The following is a 21,934-nucleotide window of genomic DNA, read 5'->3' as shown; positions in this document are numbered from 1 at the left end:
TTCACTCCTTTGAGAGCATTATCTCATTTTCCCTGCCAAACCTGGATAATAGTTAGGGACATATCACTGCACCCTTCTGAGCTGTCAGTTCCATCACCAAAGCTTCTGAACACAGGACAGACGGCAGGCAAAAACAACAACAGGTCAGACAAAGAGTCAGGAACCTTGACATACTACCTTAAATCCACTGGGAACTGCAGTAATTTTTCTCTGCCCTTAAGTATCATGAATGAGACACACTTAAAAGTTAGTGAAGACACTGATATACAAAACATGTAAAATGACTCGGTTTATTACCTTTCCTTTTTCTCTTTTAGAATAACATTAGGCTGCTCACCAGCTAGAGAAATATTGCAGCTCCTTATAACAGAGATGAACCTAAATGTGTGAGTTCTCTCCAGTAAAACTCATTTACCTATTACTACTTGCCATAGTTTTTCTACCCTCATACCATAATATCATGTTAATTTTAAAAATAGCATTAGTTATTTTGAGAAGAAATTGTGGGTCTACATTAGCAACCAAAAAAATAAAGCGTAAGAAAGAACAGTCTTCCCTTCCTCCACTCCCAGTCTTCCTTTCCAATGTTTCCACTGTTTTGCTTAAAAGCAAGTGTTTTGCTAGTTTTGTTTTTGTCCCCCGTTCCCCCATATAGAATTATCTTCTGCTGCGGTTACTATGATTAACATTTATATTGACTCATTAAACATTTAGAACTAAAGCACTGTGGTATAAAAAAGCAGGTCTGCCTCAAGAAAACACAAGCTAGTGCTGAAAAAACACTTGTGTATTACATGCTTGCTTTTTTCCCCATGTATTCTCTATGTATTTAACTGAATAATACCCTGCCAGGGAAGATCATCATAACCGGAGAACCCCATTTCCTAAGGCTGATTACAAGTGATTAGTACTAAAATCATAAATTCATTCACTATCTTTAATCTCTGTGATTCTGAAAACTGCAATGGATGGATGGAAACCAAAAAAATGCATCAAATGTACTAATTTCAACCCCATAACTTCAGTAGCTCAATACCATCCATTCAACCATCCATCCGTCCAATTAAATCCCTTCTTTTTAAAAAGAATACACTGAGAAGTGAATTAGTGGCTTAGGAGTAAAAGTCCTAAGCAATACTTCATTTACCCTTAAGATGTCTGTTTTCAGCTGCAGTTCCGTAGGTGGAGCAGAGTGCATCAGTCCCAACAAAGTGCCCATATCATCTTCTCCACTAGGCGATAACACCAACTGCTGAATGATCATCAGTGCGTGCTGTCGGCATTGGGGATACTTCACAATGTTGTGCACACATCTCGCACCACCAAACTCCCTGAAAATACCTATGCAGATTGGGGGTGAGGATGGGAGTGGCAAAGGATAGGAGCACAAGTAACAACAACAAAAAATACAGTCAGTAACAAATAACAACAAAGAAAACATGAAAGGCATTTAGTTTTACTTCTTAGATTGATTGACAGGGTTTTAGTCATACAGATGTTTAACAACTTTTACTGCTGTTTGCCTCTCAGGCTAAACAAAACAGAACTGCAATGATACTCTTCTTGCAGTATTTTTCACTAAAGGTGCTGAAAACAAGGGTACAGAATCACAGAATTATCTAGGTTGGAAGAGACCTCCAAGATCACCGAGTCCAACCTCTGACCTAACACTAACAAGTCCTCCACTAAACCATATCACTAAGTTCAACATCTACATGTCTCTTAAAGACCTCCAGGGATGGTGACTCAACCACCTCCCTGGGCAGCCCATTCCAATGCCTAACAACCCTTTCAGTAAAGAAGTTCTTCCTAACATCCAACCTAAACCTCCCCTGGTGCAACTTTAGCCCATTCCCCCTCGTCCTGTCACCAGGCATGTGGGAGAATAGACCAACCCCCACCTCTCTACAGCATCCTTTAAGGTACCTATAGAGAGCGATAAGGTCGCCCCTGAGCCTCCTCTTCTCCAGGCTGAACAAGCCCAGCTCCCTCAGCCGCTCCTCGTAAGACTTGTTCTCCAGACCCCTCACCAGCTTCGTTGCCCTTCTCTGGACTCTCTCGAGCACCTCCATGTCCTTCCTGTAGCGAGGGGCCCAAAACTGAACACGGTGCTCGAGGTGCGGCCTCACCAGAGCCGAGTACAGGGGGACAATCACCTCCCTAGACCTGCTGGCCACACTGCTTCTTATACAGGCCAGGATGCTGTTGGCCTTCCTGGCCACCTGGGCACACTGCTGGCTCATGTTCAGCCGACTATCAACCAGTACTCCCAGGTCCTTCTCTGCCAGGCAGCTTTCCAGCCACTCATCTCCCAGCCTGTAGCTCTGCTTGGGGTTGTTGTGCCCCAGGTGCAGGACCCGGCACTTGGCCTTGTTGAACTTCATGCAGTTGGCCTCAGCCCAAAACATGGAAGGGGTGAATAGCGGGTTCAGCACCCAACCAAATCCCAAGCCCACCGTGGTCCCCACTCGTCCCCGTTCTAACAACCTCCTCACAAATCCTATTACTCCAACAAACATTATTCTTTTTGTGCTAGAGTTCGAAGACTCCCGGACAGAAAGAACATAAAAATGCAACAAAATCTGTATCTTTAAGGAAGACTATTGGTTATTTTGCTTAAGGATGGTGTTTGTATTACATTTGGTTCATTGCCAAAATGTAACGGCTTCTGGAAAAGAGCAGCCAAGCTATGACCACTGACTGAGCACCGATTCACTCTATCTACAAGGATTGAAGGACAGTACAGAAGTTTTCTTCTGCCATGATCCATCTCAGGAGCGATAGAGCTTAAACAAATCATTATTCTCAAGTTTACCGGATATGCAGAAGAACACGTGCAATATTAATTGAAAATCCATTCTGAAAACATAATAAACAAGAAATGGAAATGTTTACAGAACATATAACATGTATTTAGCACAGCATCAACAGCAAGAGTAGTGGCCTGTGTAATTACATAAGGTAAGAACAGAGTAAGCAAATGGATCGATGCTACATTATGGCATCAAAATAGATCATTTTCTTTGTGACCGTAAATTACAAGGGCAGTTTAAATGACAAGAACTATTAACAAGCTAGTCAAGACATTCACTCTAATGTATATATACCAATTTCCACAATCCATTTCCAAGTTTTTGCCTCCTGCTTTCTCTTACGTTCTTTGGATGAGACACCGACTTGGACATAGCAGAAGTAGAGACCTCAAACCCTAAGGCAGTGAAGTTTGTGGCACCCCTCCACGGGGCAACTGCAGCATCTCCTGTGGTCTCTTCAGAAGATAACTCCAGCAGGAGTTGGACTTGACGACCCCTAGAGGTCCCTTCCAACCCAGGACTATTTACGATTCACAAATAGCGAGGTAACATTTCATAATTCCCCTACTCTCAGTCTGGATTTCTGACCACCCTGTTAATCTGTCTGGGTCTGGGGACACCTAAATTCCTCATATGAATTTCTCTCATTAGTTATTGAATATTCAAGAAACCTTAAGAGACACACTGAGTTTAAAGCCAGAAACTAAGCTTTGAGGCTTTGAGTATGGGATGAAACAGCACAAGGCTCAATAAAGCCTGTTTCTGTGACCATGCGTGCTGACCTAAAACCTCTGCCGACCTCTGGATACATTACCTCTGTGCTCATGTCCCCATCATACTGCACTAACAACAAACACAACTTTTCTGAGAAATGGTTTCTTACCTGTTTCTCCTGTACAGCTCTATCATACTCCTGAACTTGGAGCTACTGATTGAAATGTGGCTTTTGAACTCTGTGGTCCTTAGAAACAACATCTGTGGTGCCATACCACACCTCTGACGTGTTTCATGCACTTCCTTTCACTTCTCTAGTGGATACTTGGAGTTGAACTCAATACCGAGAAGTAGCAAAGAGGAACTGATGTTTGCTTTCAACTCCCCAGGTGAGGTCAGCACGGCTGCTTAACAGCAAACAGACCTGCCGCTTATGAATTACAAGGCAGTTCCAGTCCTTCAAAGATGTTATCACGTATTTACACCACCTCCTCTCATTCACCTTTAGAAATTAAACAATCCTGTTTTTTTGTTTTGTTTTAAACTTTCCTTATGTGGAAGCTCCCATACGTAACCTTCCCTTCGCACCACTCCTTTCTGATTGTTTTCTAATTCTGCCTTTTCTGTCATGGGAAAACCAAAGCTGAGCAATAAATGCGCAAGTGTATAATGGATTCACATGATTCACCTGTCATCTATACTAATTTCTCTCTGGAACCTTCTTATTTCAGCCTAATTAGCCTGTTTCTTCAATCACCATTGAAAAGTTATAAACTAAATCAACAGTATTGTTTTTTTTCCTCCCCCTTGACAGGATAACTAGCACAGTGGGTAAAAGGGAAGCAGCCTATGCAATGTATCTCAGCTTCAGGAATGCTTCTGGTAGTGTTATCCACAGCATTCTCACAAACAACCCAACAAAATAGCCTAAATGCAACCATGACAGACTAAACGCATAACTAATTGAAACATCAGCGCAGAGTTATGTCTGCTTCTCCGCTATGCCTTTCTGATTTGACAAAGGACAAGCCACTGGGGGTTATCTTGAGTGTTGTGAAAAATGCCTTTGCTGACGGATTAAAGAGCATACTTATCAAGTGTGTGGACAAAGCCAAGCTTGCAGACGTAAATGCTCAGTGGCCGGAATGCCAAAGCCATCTCTGAAAGTGATCTCAAACCACAAGCTCGGCAGAACTTGAAAACAAGTGCAGCAGTGAAATGGCTTAGACTACACTGGAGGTTTCAGAGGATTACAAATATATGACAAGACAATTAAGTCTAAATATTGCACAGGAAGAAAAATGCAAATTAATACCACAGGATATTAAGAAGGATGCATATTGCACCTGAGACATAGCAAGAGAATATAAATCATCCAACCTACACGTGACCATTTTAAATATATTAGGGATCTGCTGCTGCCCTCCAAGAGCATCAACAATAGGATAGATGACAGATTTCAGCTTAACTTACAACAGAGAATGCATTGTCTGCGAGGAAGAACATTGACAAGTGATAAATCACTAGGACCATTGAGGTAGGAACACTGCATAAAAACCTTCTGGGTAGGTTTTTCAATAGCTACTCCAAAGATCTGCTCAGAATGACCTACATGCAGATGGTCAGCCTCTGCACTGAGCTAGACTATATGACTTCGTGCCCTTCCAAAAGCAATATTGCTAATTTTATTAAACTTCGATAACTCGTTCAAAATATACCCAGACAGGATTTTCACTCCTCCAGAGTATACTAACATGCAGTTACTGGTCTACTCTGAATCTCTCCCACTAACCATATCAGACATGTTGGCACTCAGTTCCTGGACTGCAGCAGACAGATGAAATGTTTTTCACTTGCTTGCACTGATAACAGTCACTCTTGTCCTGCCCTAGCAAGATTTCAACTCCTCTGAAGGATTTGAATAATGACACAGAATTAAGGTATGCAAGCATTTTTACCCATAAAACAAAAAAAAACATTATCTGCTGGAATTGCATTGGTCAAAAGCTAGAAGAAGGAGCTTTTCAATGCACATGTACTCTCCCACAAAACAGGAAAATTATAAATAAAGGTGGGAAGAGAAAAACCGTGAAAACCTTTTTTTCCTGTAGGTCACAAATAACAGCTGCTATATTCTGATACGAGCTCTAGATTAGCTAGCAAGTGATATAAACAAATCATGGATGGTTTCCTCAGTAAAGTCATTGTATGTTTTAGCATGCTATTTTGTACAGGAGCACATTTTTACTCTTAACCTGCTTTCTTGTTTCATTGCTGGAAAAAGACCATGGGCTTCAGATTAACACAAGTACCTTTCCACACTTCCCTAAAAAAGGAGAGGAAGAGACGAAGCCAATTCTCCCTTGCTTTTTCTTAAAACACAACACTTTTCTCCAGCACCTCCTTCTTAATCTGGAGCAAAGCCCTCACTGGTCTACTGTGGATTACAGGTACAGATCGATCCCTTCACATAAGCTCTGATGCACTTGAGAACATCTCCCTGCTCAAACACTCCCTTGAGTTAAGAAAGAGCAAGCCATCAACTCAATGGGATTTTTTTTTTTATTTTTTAGCAAGCCACTATGCTTTCAATGACCATCTTGTTGGATTTAAGAAACAAAGCAAAGCAGACACAAAGCACATAACTTGCCAAAGGCAGAACAAAACTCTTTCAGAAGGCTCAGGGTAGCAGCGACAATCTCCTAAAATGAGAAAGACACCAACTAAGGCTTAAAGATGGACCAAATGGTTGGACCGACTCCCTGCTGATTCCCTATTACTTTTTTCCATTTTAAAGCAATACCTTATTGTAAATATTACTTTATCTTGAGAAATATTCATTCACCCATCAGTTCTCTATTATGATCAACTGGACTGCTTTCACAGCTGTGGTTATTCAGAAAAATCACACACAAGTATAAATGAACCCATCTACATAAGGAAGAACATTGTGGGAGAAAACTTTACGAATAAGCAAAACCTCATTTGTTACAGAAGTTTGTTCAGCAAAGTAGTCCTACTTGTCTAGCAGCGATTGAACACTGGGCCTGTATTTAAAGAAAATATTTCTCCCAAGCAAAAGCAATAAGAAAAAAATTAAAAGCTTTCTGCCATTAGACCAGGAGCTATCGTTAAACAGTCAGTTGTCAACTGAGCTGGACAGTTTTCACGATTTTGTTCTTAAACACTTGTCATGGATTCTCATCTCTCCTACTTGAATGAAAACAAACAAAACCAAGAGGTAGGAAACAAACAAAACCAAGAGGTAAGGAAACAAACAAAACCAAGAGGTAGGAAACAGCCGCCAGAACTGAGAAAAAGATAAACTGATGAAAGAAGGATGTCTCATGGCCTCCAAGGCCAGAAACTGGTTCCTCAGGGTGGTGTCCCTTCCCTACCCCTTCTCCTTTTCTTCTTCCTCTAATACAACAGAGTAAAAGGTTTTAAGAACACCTATCACTTTACTTATATATATATATGCATACACATATATAACTTTTTTTTTTTTTAAGTTCTAAGAGACAGCTTGTACTAATATGAGATAGACACATTGTCTATGTCAGTGTTACCATGCGTTGGATAATGAAATAAGGCACAAACTAATATAAATCTACCTCATTTAGAGAAGGACGCTTGCAAGTGAGCCCTATTTATATATACGGACTTTTAGAGCGAATATACCTCTAAAAAAGGAAAAGCCATCTTCCATTAACAATGGCACACATTTTTAATCTGATTTCAGTCCACATAACATTGTCAACAGCAAATTACATGCCTAATTAAGTGCTTAAACTTTTCAAAATACAAACTGTGTTACGAGCCCTACCACAAATTATTATAGTATTGTTTGGGGAGAAATGGGGGGGAGGGGGTGTGTGGTTCAAGTAAAGAATTCCCAAGAACCTTAATTAAAAAAATAAAAAAAAATCTGAAACTCCTTTATTTTATGCACTCCAGCTTATGCTACTGATTTTCTTACAGAAAGAACTTTTCAAGAGAAAAAGAATATTTCAGTGTGATTAACTGCCTGAAGATAGAAAATGAAGACTCTTTTGCCTGTACGCAAAGTTCTCAGTAACATTTTTATATATGATTTGCCAGTAGCATCTCCACTTACCTGCATTAGTGTTTGATCCTTGTAATAGTACCGTCAGGGTCTCCATAACCAACAAAGCCTGCTGCTTTTGGTCCTCAAATGAACAGTTTCTTGAATCCCCTAAAAATAATTTCATAAGCCAAAGACATGGTAAAAATCACTCTTTTCTAAGATGTTGCTTCATTTTTTTCTACCAATGCTTTCATTTTCTTTGTTTCCCCAAAGAAAACACAGACTAACCAAATTTCAAAACAAGTTGTATTTAGTCTACATGTGCATCCATGGGAAAGCTTAATTACAGATTGTTTGAAAATGCCCTTTATAAAAAGTATAATTTTAACAGAAGCTTTTGAGCAGTGTGAGCTGAGTGGCTGACACTGCAGCTATACGTGTAGTTTCATATCCCCAACTGTTGTTACTTCAAGCTACAATCATTGAAGACTAAATGGATCTGTCTTGTTCTGTACTGAGTACATGCAAAGAGAAATTCTACACACCAACACAGAACTACATCTACATAATTACTTCAAATGTGCTTACGATTTGACAAGTATAACAGATGAACCAAGTTGGTGCACAGCATTTTAAACACATTGTAACAGTCCAGAAAATAAAAAAAAAAATTAAATGACTAATAAGCACCAAGCAACAACACAAAGGCAATGTCCACCCCAGGTAGCACCTTAACCAGATGACATCTTGATCCATTTATTGAGAAGCACTTGAGAAACTGTGTGTTTTCCAACATAGCTGCTGGCAGCACAGCTTTCTACCTCTAATTAACAGCCACAAATCATCAGCAAAGCTTCATACAATAAACCCAGGTGAAACAGCCAACAACTACAATTAAAAAAAAGTCACTGATACATGTTAACTCTATTCCTGTTTGAGTAAAGAATATAAAAAAAGCATACCTATGCACATACGGCTTGCACTTGGCAGTGCTTGCTTTGCAGACTAAACAACTATGTGGCTTACCTCAGATGTCAAATTCTGGACATGAGAATGCCAGTTTTTTTGTTGGTGGTGGCTGGTTTTGGTGCCTTTTTTTTTTTTTTTGGTAATGCTCTTACAAAAATGTAGACCCAAAGTATAAAAAGAAGTTTTATATATTTATTTTTTTAAACTTGGAAACAAACTCCTAACAAGAGCACAGATACATGCTTGATAGCACTTTTAGGTGCACTTCTGAAATGTCTAAGTACATTTTTTTGAGAGGGACAACTTGGTGCACAGGAGCGAAGCAGGTAGTCTATGTATTGTTCCTTCATTTTTTCTTTTGATGTAAAATAACATAAATATTAGGAAAAATACATTAAAAAATAATTTAAGAAGGAAATTATAAACTTCTAATGATTTTGCATTCGCACAGTATCTTTCATTAAAGATTGTGCCTCAAGCTTCTTGCAGGACATAAAGAAAGAGGGAATCCTAGTGTGTTTTCAAGATGGCACAGCAGTCCCCAGTAGAACTCTGCCCTTATGATACGCATTCAAACTTTATTGCTTTTTTCTCTTAATCGCTAGCCTCCACCATCCCCAAGAGACATGCAGTAGAAAATTGGAAGCACACACTCTACCTTGATCGTTCAGAGCCTGAGTGGGATCTTTCAGAAGGGCTGCATATTTATGAAGAAGATTTACCATCACCTCCAAAAGTCCCACCTCCCTGAAGACATCTTTAAAGATGTAGTCGTGACGGGTGAATTTCAGGAGTGTCTTCATGGCTATGATGCTACAGTGATAAGAAGTGCTGGATTTTAAAAGGATGCTCACACTGATCAGTTCTTTACAGGGTATGTAGTTCAAGCTGAAGACAACAAATTCCAGCATCTCGAAGTATTTGGTCTGTACTTCTGGAAGCTTAGAAATTTTCTCTGCAAACTGAGACAATGTGTGCTGTGATTCCAAAATGAAGTAATTAGCATTGTCAGCCATATAAATATTCGTGATGGCATCGAGAATAATTTGTGCTAGATAGCTAGTTTTTGCTTTCAAAAACGCATTCTGAAGGACGGAAAACGCTTGGATATTCCTCACGCTGTGACCTGAATTAGGAAACAAAGTGGGATGGGAGGAAAAAATCAAAATGGAAGTTCTGAATTGTCATAAACAATGAGCACAGTCACTAATAACGATCCATGCGCTCTAATAAGCGTGATTAAGAATGTTACCTTTTTTAAAATTAAAATGGACTCTTTAAAAAAGCATTTGCATAAGCAATTATATTGCAAATCTTATGATCTACTGTTCTTTCTTATATGACATCTTCATCTCTGAAACTGTTTACACATGCAGCTAAATGAACGATCAGTTCTTTCAAATAGATGACAAAGTTGACCTATTTTTAGTATGTGCAACAGGATCCAGTCACAGAAAAAAATTAAAGCCTGCACATCATCTACATGGTCCGTAAGAAAACGCATTACAGCAATAGTCAAGCATTCTGTATTCCATAATACGGAAGGCCACTATGCCCTTCACAAGTAGTAGGCAGGCTAAGTTTGGAAGAACACACATCTGATGACCCTCATTAAGCAGAGCAATAAGCAACAACACAGTCTTATCAGCTGGGTTCAAAGCTAAACAGCATGCACAGCCTCTGAGCAACCCTGTTCCTTCGGCTCACTGGACATCTTGTATGAGAAAAAGGAGGGGAGCTCCTCGCAGAGAAATTTTACAGGGCTTTGGAAGGCCAGCAGATGCCTTCCTTCAAGAGAGAGCATGCTCTTGCTCAGTTCTGGATTAGAAATTTTTATGTGAATAATCATACTGGTATCAGGTGACGGTGTGAGGGTGGCCGTGGCTATCAGGCCTGGGAATAAGAAAACTTTGGCAAGGTCAAGTACTGTTAATTCAGAACTTAAAACAAATGGAAGAAGTTTTAAAGTACAAAGCAGCCATATTATTAGAACATAAAGACCTCACATCTGTAAAAGATGGATCAAACTTCTCCTAAGTACCCTTAAGATCAATAAAATCTCATTCATGTAGCCCAAGAAGGCATCACTTATGAATGTTCCCCGGATTCCCTTATTTTTTCAGTGAGCAGAGCATATATTCTACTAGAAAGATGCTGCAAAGGTAACTTTTCCAACTTTTGCAAGAACAATACAACTCATAGTAAACCAATCCTATTATACAAGAAACACCTCATGACAAACACCCTTTAAAAAGTTATAAAAAAAAATTCTAACAATTAAACCTCATTTTCAATCAAGCTAAAATCAAACAATTAGCATAAATCAAAATCCTTTCGCAAGAGAAGAATCTCAATTTATTGCACATGTTCTGTGGAATACTACCTTACTCCTTTTTTGTAAACTAAGTTGTCCAATTTAAAAGAAAATTCAATTATCCCAGTGTCTAGCTTCACTGCTTTCCCTGCTATATTCCTCCAGAAAGCAACACGAAACTTCCTTGAAGAGCTACATGCAAAAATTTCACTTACTGGGAGAATACTAATGTTAAATTGCAGATCACATTCATTTGTTTCTAAAAGCAGGCTTTTTGCATGCTTTCTTAGAAATGAAACATGTCGGAAAGTGGATATAGAGCTCAACAAATATCACAGGAACAGAGGCAGTGACCGATACAACTAGGTATGTTCTAATTAAGTATAAACAGTTCTTTCAGGCAATCAAGCAGGTTAATGCATTATCTTTGAATGTTACAAGGACCCCTGAAGAAACCAAATCTTCACCACCTCTACAGAGTTCAAAACCTAAAAAAAATTAAATAAAATCAATTACGAAAATGTGCTAATACGTTCTCCAAAGAAAAACAACTTGTCAATAGAATGAAAAAGCAAGTAAAAGGAACTGCTAGATGTCAGGACAAATACCAGCAAATGAAATAAAAAGATTTTATTTTGAAAATGCAAGAGATGGTGGTTATCTCATGCTACTGTATCAGAAAGCTGATTAGCTTAGGCAAAAATCAGTAAGTTAGAACACAGACAAATTCAACTCTATAACTATTATCTTCTTCCTCTGTTTAGCACAAAGGGAAAACAGTTCCCGTAAACAATGAACTTTCTCAATACCAGAGAAAGGAAGTGATTGTCCAAGTAACTGTGATATGCGAAAGAAACAGTGAAAGCAGATCCATTAGGATATAAATCTATAAAGCTAACTCTATCATAAGAACTTTACAAGTGCCTCCAGTGTTATTAAAACCCCAAAGAAGCCCAAGCAGCAAGCTCGCTCTACACAGTCACCTGCTTAATCCCAAAGTCCTTATTTACCTACAAAATCAAATGGAATTTTAAGTGTCTAGAATCCTAATTTGGTTTTTATAGAAACCTTTTCCTCTTCAGACTTAGTCAACCTTATCTCCTCATCAGAATTCACTGTGGCTGCAAGTAACACCACAGATTATACCACTGAATACTCACCGCTGCTCAAAAAACATATTACAGCTCCTAAGATACGCTTGCCCGAGCTGATAAGAGCTAACATAAGGCCCATCTGCGCGAAGGAAAACAAAAACAAAACAAAAAGCACCACCAAAGCAGTGCATCAGCCTTCCACATCTATTTTATAAGATCATCCTAAAACACCATAAATCAATTCACTGCATCTTTCCACACTGATATTCTTTTTTAAAATGTCCACATAGAAGCTATGAGCTTTGCAGTGAGAGATGTGTGACTTGCCCTACAGTCCTCAAAGTTAAAATTTGTTTGCACGCTTCTGTGAGTACCAACCCCAAAGAAGGAGGACATCTAGGACAAGCATATTTGATATGCAATCTTAGTAAAAGAACCTATACTCAATTACGAATGGTTTTTGTGGTATACAGTTTCTCTTATATTTAAAAAAAATACATGGAGGGAGAGAATGAACACTCACCTTTGCCCGCAGGCTGTGGCACTGCAAATCCAGGAAGTAAGAAAGGTACTCCAGTGGTAACACCGGCCGGCTTCAATTCATTAACACCATACGTTGTTAAGGAAGTAATCAAATTAACTAAGTCCTTCAAAGCATCCTTAGATTCAGCCTCTTTTGCCTGTTCTAACCTAAAGAAAACAAATAGCTCACATTAGCAAAAGTTTATTTCAACTTGAATGACTTTAATCAGAGATCTCTTCCGTTTTTCTTTAACTTCAAGAACATGCTTTTAGTGCCCTGTACTGGCAGTATTTTACATGTTCTCCATTAACATTTCATACTATTAAGTCAGTCCTTAATAGGACTTAGTACTTATTTCCTGTAGACATTAACTTCATAAATCTTGCTGTTAACCCCAAAATCTGGTAAAAAGAAGCATAGATATTAAAAATTACCATTACATTCTTCTTACAAACATGAAGCTTATAGGAAAATACTTAGTCTGCCATTAAATAAATCTGCACTTAACCTCCTAGACTACATGTGCCACTTTCATAGTTCATATTTTGTGTTAACAAAGTGGTATCTGACTAGAAACATAAAGCCTAGAAGAGCACAATAAAATATCTTCTTCAGAAATACAGACCCTCCTCTGAATGCAAGAGGATAGGAACTGTAACATCTGATCCTCTTCAGCATTCACTGCTAGCAATTCAGTCACAATAGACCCTAAAACAGGCTAGTAAAACACAAACTATCCTCCTTTTCCTTGGCAGGCCAACACGTGCTCCACCCCAACCCAGAGAAACCCAGATTATTCTCTTCCATCCACATCAACTGTTCACACGTCCCTGGGCCAGGGAGGGCAGCAAGCAGCAGCTGGGGCTAGTGACAGGAACGGTGCAGGCTGTTCTCCACCAACACATCAGCCTGCACAGCACAGCTGGAAACCAACTGAACAGAATGCCCAATTTTATACAACTGCTTCCGAGATGGAAATTCCCCCAGAGTTAAAGCACATCTAATTGCATACTAGCTCTTAGTCTCTACAGATCTCAGGAGATAGCCAGGGACCACAATCTCCTATTTGCTCATGCAATGCAGGATGTGTTTTTCTTCTTTGATCAATGACAGTGAGAGCCTTTCGAAGCAACTCATTCTGCATCCTGCACCTTCCCCACAGTGAGACGTATGGTTGAACCTTACAGAAGCACTTGGCTCATCTATTTCCATTCCATGAATCCTCTGTACACCCCGCACTTTCACATCATCGAGTTGAAAACATATGCTCTCTCCTTTGTTCCTCACAGGTCTCCGGCAGATTCTTATTAAGTCACCATCTTCACAAGTTATTCCGTATTACCAGCTCCCAAGCCTTTCTTCATTGTGGCTGGACTTGCAGCATCTTGGAAATGTACTGCATACCTGAAGAAGTCTCTGTCATTAGTTCTGAGCCACAACACATCCAGGGAGAACGCAGCACTATTGATGATCACTGAACAATGCCCAGGCTTCTCTGACATTGCTTTTTTGAAACAAAACTATAGTGAATTTCATGTTCAAATCACAACTTAAAAAACGTGTTTTGAACCATCTTCCATCTCCTCTACAATACACAGATTGCTAACAAATACAACACGCATTGCTGTGCCTCGTTCACCTTCTCCCAGGTGTTCTTGTGAGGTTCTTAGCAATCAGCTCTCAAACAAGTGAGGATAAGGCACTTCTGTGCTTTAACCCTGTAATGATGTCAAATGACGAACCAACGTGCTGTGTGATTGTGCTCTCCTTTTTCAGAGACACACACCCCTAGACTTCTCATACCACTGTCAGGGAATCCCCATTCTTTGGCTGAAAGGGTGAGCAAGCTCACAAGAAAGTCTGCTTAAAACATGTGATGTACAGAGTATCACTGCTGTGCTTGAAAATGACATCACTAATGACAGCATGTTCCCGAAATTCTACCTAACCCCTTGCTGTCAGTTTCTGGAAGACAACCAAGTTTATGATATGTACTGATGTGTTCCAAGTATTATAATTCATACTCAAAATAACCATTTATACTAGAAGAAAAATAACATAGCATGTATTGTAGCAATTTTGGCACAGAAGGTAAGTTATGAATCATTTTAACTGTTACTGAGAATTTCACATGCCATGTCTATGTCTGGTAACCGTTAAAAAAAACAAAGCAACTGAAACATAACATCCCAAAGAAGATTAAGTTCTAATATTTGGGTACCAAAAGCTAGCAACCTAGCATCCAAAATGAATGGCCAGAAAACCAGTTAGCAATGGGAGCTCATCTCAGTTATGGCTATTACAGCACTGCATCTCATCATCTTTGACCCTAGTACATAAGGCGCACACTCATCTTTCATTTCAAAGCTGGTGTCTGTGTCTTGCATTTGAAAAACGCACATGCATATATCACCAGCAATGCATGCATCTTCAAAACTTCAGAAAAAAAATCAGGACATATCTTAGATTTTACACAAGTAATGCAGCAAACATACTAATTTTCTCACTGTGAAAGAGCAAGTGACATGTTCTTCATGAAAAAAAAAATAAAATCATGGGTTGTACTTCAACATTTACTTTTGGCAGGCATCACTACATTCTGTCATGTATTAGCAGGTTAGCAGTCCCTTTCATAAAAAAAATCAAATTAAAAAAATGCATATACACACTGACACCCTAGTAACGTGGGAGTTCTCTCCAGCACTCTGTGATGGACAAAACGGTCTCTTCTGCTTATGTACAAAATGGTCTCTTCAACACCAAGTAGCATGGACAAATGACGTTTATGATTTTTCAGTACTTTCAATTTTTTTAAACAAAAAGGAAACAAAACCAAACCCATCAGCTGCAGTCAAAAAATATTTTTGTGAATTCTTAAAAAAAATAGTACCAGTTGTTTTAAACACCTGCTTTCCTACAACATACAAAAAGATTTAGTAATAAACCAGTACCAATGAATAAGAAGCTAAATAATGTAGTTTCGTAACAGGAGGGAAGCACATCATTTTATGTTTTGGCCCTAATGTCTTCCTTGCATAGCAATCTATAATCATTTATTCAGTCAAATCTATTGACCCATTCTTTAATAGGAACTCTTTTCGGAAAAAGCTCAATCATCTGTCCACATCCCTTCAAGTACTTTTGCATACCTGAGGAGGAGATCACAGAGGAAGTTGTATCCTTGCCATATCCTAAAATCATCCAATAGCGTTTGCGACACATCACTGGAATCTTTGAGAAAACAGGAAAGCCCAGCAAACATCTCAACTATTTCAAGGGGAGAAAGGTCATCAGACTGCTGCATATTCTGAACACACGTGGACAAACATTCTTTTTCTGAAAAGAAATGTGATTGCGGAATTTAGGATTTTACTGACATTAAATGATTCTTTTTCTCCATTAGATAATCTTTACCTCTGGAAAGAAGGAGACTGACAAGGCTTTTTTTTTTTTTTTTTATCTGTAAGGTTAAATCAGGAAAATCAGCAGAATAAAAAGACAAATATGAACTGCTATAGTAACTCTAAAGCATCCTATTCCATACTGAAAAACGAAGTTATAGAAAGCACTGAATGATACTATGGTACTGGTGTTAGGTAAAACTCGACACAGAAGACTTGACACGATGATTTCCTATTGCTGCTCTTGTTAGCGATTCCTTGACTGGCGTACTTGCTTGCTGAGGAAAAGGAGACAGCTTGTCTCATTCTGCATCTCTCCCGTGGTCCACTGCTACATTCCAAACAGCTTTCCCAAATCTAAACTCAGATTTCAGGATGCAACCCTGTTTCAAAGACACTCCTTTAAAAATAAATATAAATTTATAAATTTCCAACATTCCTTATAAATTTCCAACATTTGCCAGAGAAGTGCAAGTATCTCCAGCTAGGTCAATTATAAAAGGTCCCAGAAGATCAGGTCAAAACATGAGATAATGAAAGGATGTTCCTCTGAATGGGATAAAAAGCCTTAATTTTTTTCTTGAGTACGAAACAAACCTCCCTGCACATTATCATCTCTTAAGTCACGTTCATTTTTATCAAGAAGTGAGGGGTCATGCTGAGTGGTTTTTAAGATTTTCACTTATTTAAATTATAAAGAATTTAGAGTATCTTTTGATATGCCACCCCCTGTCTTTGTGGACCAAAGCAATAGGAAGCGACAATGGTAGCAGCTGCCATACATCAAACGACAGAGACAGGATTGGGTTATTTTATTTGTTGCACTTTATAACCTTCTCAAATATATATGTACACCTTCATTATAAAGTCATCAGAAGGCTGCTACAGACATATGTAAAATAACCATCACCTTTAAAATCCAATTTGAAAGTATTTAACTGATGCCTATTTTGTGCTTCTAAGAGATGCTGTACATTCATTTCTTTCTTACTGTAATTAGAAAGATGCTGCTAGGGCAAGAAAATCCACAGACTAAAATTTTCTGCCAAGTATGTGGAGGCAGGGTGCCGTATTTCATAAAATGACAAAAAAGGTTTTGCTGAACTTTGTAAAAACTTGCTTTCCAGGGTGTGGGGAAATAGTGTTTTTTTTTTGTTGTTTTGTTTTTTTCTGTCACCAATAATGCTGTACCCCTAAAATTTGTAATAAGGCTGTTAGCTCATTTAAATAATCATTCCATTTTAAAAAGGACTTTATGCATTTAGATGGCGCTACAATCTGAAAGCCCTAAATACATCAGAAATATATTATACCAAACTTCACATGTCAAATTCTAAATGCCTAAACACACACACAGCTTTAAATAGCTGCAACACCAGTATTTTCAATAACATATTTCTTCACAAAGCTCTTTCCATGGATACTATCCTTTCTGACAACAGTTGTAATCTTGCTTTGTTTTCACAAATCCTTTACCACTAACCCGCATGGCAGTAGCCCTTCCTATGCAAATGATGAACCGATCCTTGTAAAGATATATCTTAAGTAAAGCATTCCTTAAGTTATCTTCCAAAATCTCTCACCACCTTCAATTTCCATGCCCCAAACAGGATACTATTTGTCTCAACAGTGAACCCGAATGAGTCTGGCTGCTTCAGTCCGTTGGTGGCTGTCGCACTGGTGGCACCACTACTTAGAGACAGCCTCTCCTGGGCAAAGGACTGGGGCACTGCCAATCCAAGGCAGAAGGCTATAGGGACAACAGCCTTGGGCTGGGAACCTTGCAGGGTAGCTGGGCTGGATCATGGGGCAGGGCACAGGCAGGCTGCTCCAATACGCCATCAGTAAGCACGTGGGGGCTCATGCTCGGGTGCTGCTGTGCCCATGCACCAAGCTCCCTTGAGCATTTCCTACTACCTGCGTTACCCAGGTTTTGCTCTTGTTGAATATGTTGACTGTGTATCGATCTGACCTGGTCTCTTCCTGGAGAAGCGAATGTCTGTGAGAAAGGACATTATCTCTGCAGTCTTCCAGATCAGCTCTCCCTGGTTAGCATAACACACCAGTATTTACTACAGGGCTACTGCAGAAGCCTACTATGTGGGCTTCTGGATAGCTCAAAACGCACCAGAAGAACACATGGAGCTGGTTCCTCTTCCTGTGGCTTCCTCATATGTCCCGACACTTGAATTGCCAGCCAGAGCATTACCTAAACAAGCAGCCGTACACGAGGCACTGCTAGCTTACCTTGCCACTGCAAGGGACTGCTGCTGCTAATTCAAACAAGACAGGAAAAAACATCTTCCCCTTAAGGATTTACTGCTAGTAGCAAAAATGACAGACCTATCCATCTGCCCAATGACTGCTTTTCAATACAAGTATTTACTGAAGATGCCCAAACAATAGCAAGAATCAGACAGAAAGCACATCCTTTTTGCCATTGTAAGCTCTACAGCAAAACATTATGGGAAGCACTGTTGTTCAGTGTTAAATTGACATGTGGATGAAGCAGACTCAACTGCAAACACAAGTGCTCTGAAATCTTACATGCATGTAAACACTTACATAGCCAAACAAAGAGCCTGTAAGTTTTCCTTGATCTGTTACTTTCATGCCTATTTCATAACTACAAGAATAATCAAAGAAAAAATAATAAATAATACTGGATAAAGAAACGTACCATGAATGTATTTCACTACATTGACACTAAGGCCATGACGCGATATGGTCATCAGTACTTCCCCTGCACTCTTCCTCCAAGGCAGATTATAGGGAGGGCACCATGAAGTTATTGCACTGAATAAAAGCTGCAGATCATCCTTTTGAGCCAGTTCTTCCGCAGGGGACACATAACTGCACAGTTTTACTAAGATCTGAAATAGAAAGTCATTAAACATCCAATATTAATATCCTTCTATTGGTATTGGTGTTTCCAACTAGACTTAGCAAAACCCAAAACTTTCTTCCATTTGGCATGCACGTTAAGATCAGCAATGTATATCCCTCTGTATATTGTTTCTCAACTTTAAATTGCACACAAACTTATTCAACACATGGCTATTTCAGGTCTTGATTCAGTTAAAAATGACCAGAAAAGCATTAGCAGAAAAGTTCAAATAAATCTCTCAGGCTGACACGGCATGCTTGTTTGGGTACCAGGATATTCCTCTTCCAGAACCTTATTTCTCGCTGATTCAGAGGTTTAAATCCTGCAGCAGGGCAATGACTATGAGAAGAAAATTGTTATACTCCTTCCTCTTGCAGGTAAGCTAATCGATGAGTTACTGGCAGATAAACAGCCATACCTTCTTGGCCAAATAAAAACAGCCAAAAAAGCATAGCAGGAAATGCTACAGCAATGCTATAGCACTACCTGAATGTCTGTCACCTGAATTTGAACTGCCAAGTTACCTTAATTAGGAAAAAATGCAGTTACGCAGCCAAAGCTGCTACACTGTGCTCCCTTCTGTATGTGTTCTGAAGACACTTGATGTCACAGAATCATTAAGGTTGGAAGAGACCTTAAATATCACCTGGCCCAACCAGTACAAAAGTCCATTTTCTATCTCCTGCGGGAAGCTGAGGCTCCCTCCTAGAAAGCCATAAGAATATTTTGTAAAGTTGCCTGCATCTAGAGGACATTTAGAAGTTAAATCAAAGTAAAAGCAGAGCCTGGGAGCTATGTGAAACCTCACCTGTTCCAGCTAACTCATTTGAGAGCACCACCTGATGGCCCTCAATGAGGGACAAAAAAGAGCAGAGAAACAGCATATTGTGGGGAACTGTAACTGGTAACTTTCATCAGATGTCTGCTACACAGACACTTCCAGTTTGCACTTGGAAACTGGCAGCATGACTGTCGACCCGTTTCTAAAAGTAACTCTCGGCTCCTTCTAACAGTTTAGTCACAAGAACATATGGAAATTCCTTCACAAGAACTCCACTGGAAGCTTCAGAAAGCAGGAGTCCTTGGTCTCCCTGGCGAACTGGAGGGAAAACAGCTGGAAAAAAGTCTGAGGGATAACTCTACGAGGAAATGCAAGCTAAGATGGTTCATTCCCGTATTTAAATTACTCATTTCAAAATGTACGGTATATTCCATAATTAAAAGAAAATAATTACACATTACAATAACTCACAGATTATTAACAGTACTAATCATTTTTACTATGTCTATTTCTATCAATAATGGCCAAAGATACCAAACACTAACACCAGTTAGATTAAAGCAGAGTAATAGCCAATGTGTTGCTCATTTTAAGCAGCTGCATGGAAGAGTTCTATTCATTTTTGTGGAGGAGATTCTTGCTGAGGACAAAAAAAATCACAGGAGAAATGGGAATTCAACTTCAACTGTGCTTGTAAAAAAATCCATCTCACTCTAAGATAGCAGTTTGTGAAGAATCAAGGAAGAGCAATTTCTGGAGATTCCTCAACTTGAAGCACCCCCACTCTTTGCAAGTTCTATGTCCTATTTTACCTTGCTTACCTGTACAAAGACTTTCTGTAGTAGTGCTCGGCGCTCTGCAAGAGGTAGCTCATTCTGTGCTCCTCCAACTACCTCAGGCACATGTGGAAGGTCAAAAAAAAGATATAGACATTTAACGAGTGTGGAAGGCACAGACATTGTAGTCATGCAGTCCACAGTTTTCTGGGGAGAAAGAAAATAACACAGCAAAAAACACAGTTCAGCACATTACTATATTTAAAAAGTCACACTCCTGTAATCAAGTTGACTCAAATGCTGGCATTTTCTTTTAATATCTTTCCAAGCTGTCCACATGGCAATACAGATTCACCATCTATTTCTGAACGCCTACCTAAATAGTGATCTTAAAATAGCATCATCATTTATTTACATGACAATAGCATCTAGCAGCCACAGTTAGGAGCAGTCACTGCACATGACAGAAACAAAAACTGACAGTCCTTGTCAATAGAAACTTACAAGTTAATTACAAAACCTTCAGCCAAGCCCTCATTAACCATCTATTCTTTGCAACAGTAGAAATGGGAGTGGGAGGACAGTCAGTCAATTCATGCACTCACATAGCAAGAAGGTACAAGAAGGCATAAGGAGCATAGCAGAAGAAAATATGAAAGCATCAGTGGGAAGAAAAGACAAATTGGAGTGGAGGCTGGTGACATACTAAATGCATATAAGATGACGTGCTGAATTATAATGGCAGATTAGAGCAGAAAGAATAAACCACACAGCTGTCCAGTACATTGCCACAGATCGGCTCTCCGATGCAGGCAGAGGGGAACCAAAAACAAAGGCAGTAAATGTTCATAATATCACCCGCTTGTCACTGCCATTGTCTTTGTTTTCCAGCAATGCCTCCTACATAAATGGGGAGCCCAAGTATCGAGACAGTGATTTAGGAGCTGCGTGTGACACATACCTCAGAGGCTAAGCAGCAGCATGCACGAGAAGCCTTTGGGGAACAGTAACAATTGCCTGGGTAATTCAAAAGAACATTCTAAATTCATGTTCCAGAAGAATGATTTTTAGGCAGCTGAAACCACAAGGAGCTAAAGCAGAAGTTCTGTGGCAGTGTAACAGAACTGGGCCTTAGCACAGAAAGCAGAAGGTAGTTAGAACATATTTTAGTGTGTGTTCTCAGAGTTCATGACTGTGGTTCCTCCATCTTCAACCCCACAACTTTTTTTAAGCCTTGATGTTTAAGACTAACCTGTCCTGATGAAGCTAATAAATTAATTGTGGTGAGCAGCATCCAACCTCTACTTGCTTCTTCACTTTGATTGACCTCCAGAAACTGGACAATGGCACGACTTGCAGCCTCTGTAGTGGGCAAAAAGAAATAGAAATTCAATTTTAACGTCTGCAGTATGCAAAACATCTTGTCAACAGTCCATATACTAAACAAGAAATCAGCTCTGCAGCACTGCTTGGAGAAGGGAAAAATAAATAAATAAAAAATAAAAGGACTGGGTTCAGGCCTAAAGTCTCCTGACACACATTTCATTCTTCCACACACACTTGGCTTTGACAGTTACAAGGCTGCAAAAAGTACATTTCTTGGTATCATCTTGT

The 21,934-nt window shown here is 39.4% G+C and overlaps 1 protein-coding gene across 9 annotated transcripts in view; it reads right to left on the bottom strand.

The window, feature by feature from the left end:
- Positions 1-21,934, bottom strand: part of WDFY3 (WD repeat and FYVE domain containing 3) — a 171,424-nt gene that overhangs the window by 83,903 nt on the left and 65,587 nt on the right. For all 9 annotated transcript variants that reach the window (XM_066996496.1, XM_066996493.1, XM_066996495.1 and 6 more), the window contains 8 exons: positions 21,573-21,682; positions 20,366-20,527; positions 18,557-18,749; positions 15,625-15,811; positions 12,476-12,642; positions 9,203-9,670; positions 7,645-7,743; positions 1,148-1,341 (listed from right to left, as the gene is read on the bottom strand). In XM_066996496.1, the coding sequence (XP_066852597.1) occupies positions 1,148-1,341; positions 7,645-7,743; positions 9,203-9,670; positions 12,476-12,642; positions 15,625-15,811; positions 18,557-18,749; positions 20,366-20,527; positions 21,573-21,682 (1,580 nt within the window). The remainder of the gene's footprint in view (positions 1-1,147; positions 1,342-7,644; positions 7,744-9,202; positions 9,671-12,475; positions 12,643-15,624; positions 15,812-18,556; positions 18,750-20,365; positions 20,528-21,572; positions 21,683-21,934) is intronic.

Source organism: Anser cygnoides, chromosome 4 (assembly GCF_040182565.1).
Source record: "Anser cygnoides isolate HZ-2024a breed goose chromosome 4, Taihu_goose_T2T_genome, whole genome shotgun sequence".
In the NCBI taxonomy this organism is placed as follows: Eukaryota; Metazoa; Chordata; class Aves; order Anseriformes; family Anatidae; genus Anser; species Anser cygnoides.
This window is presented reverse-complemented; position numbering and strand designations above follow the sequence as displayed.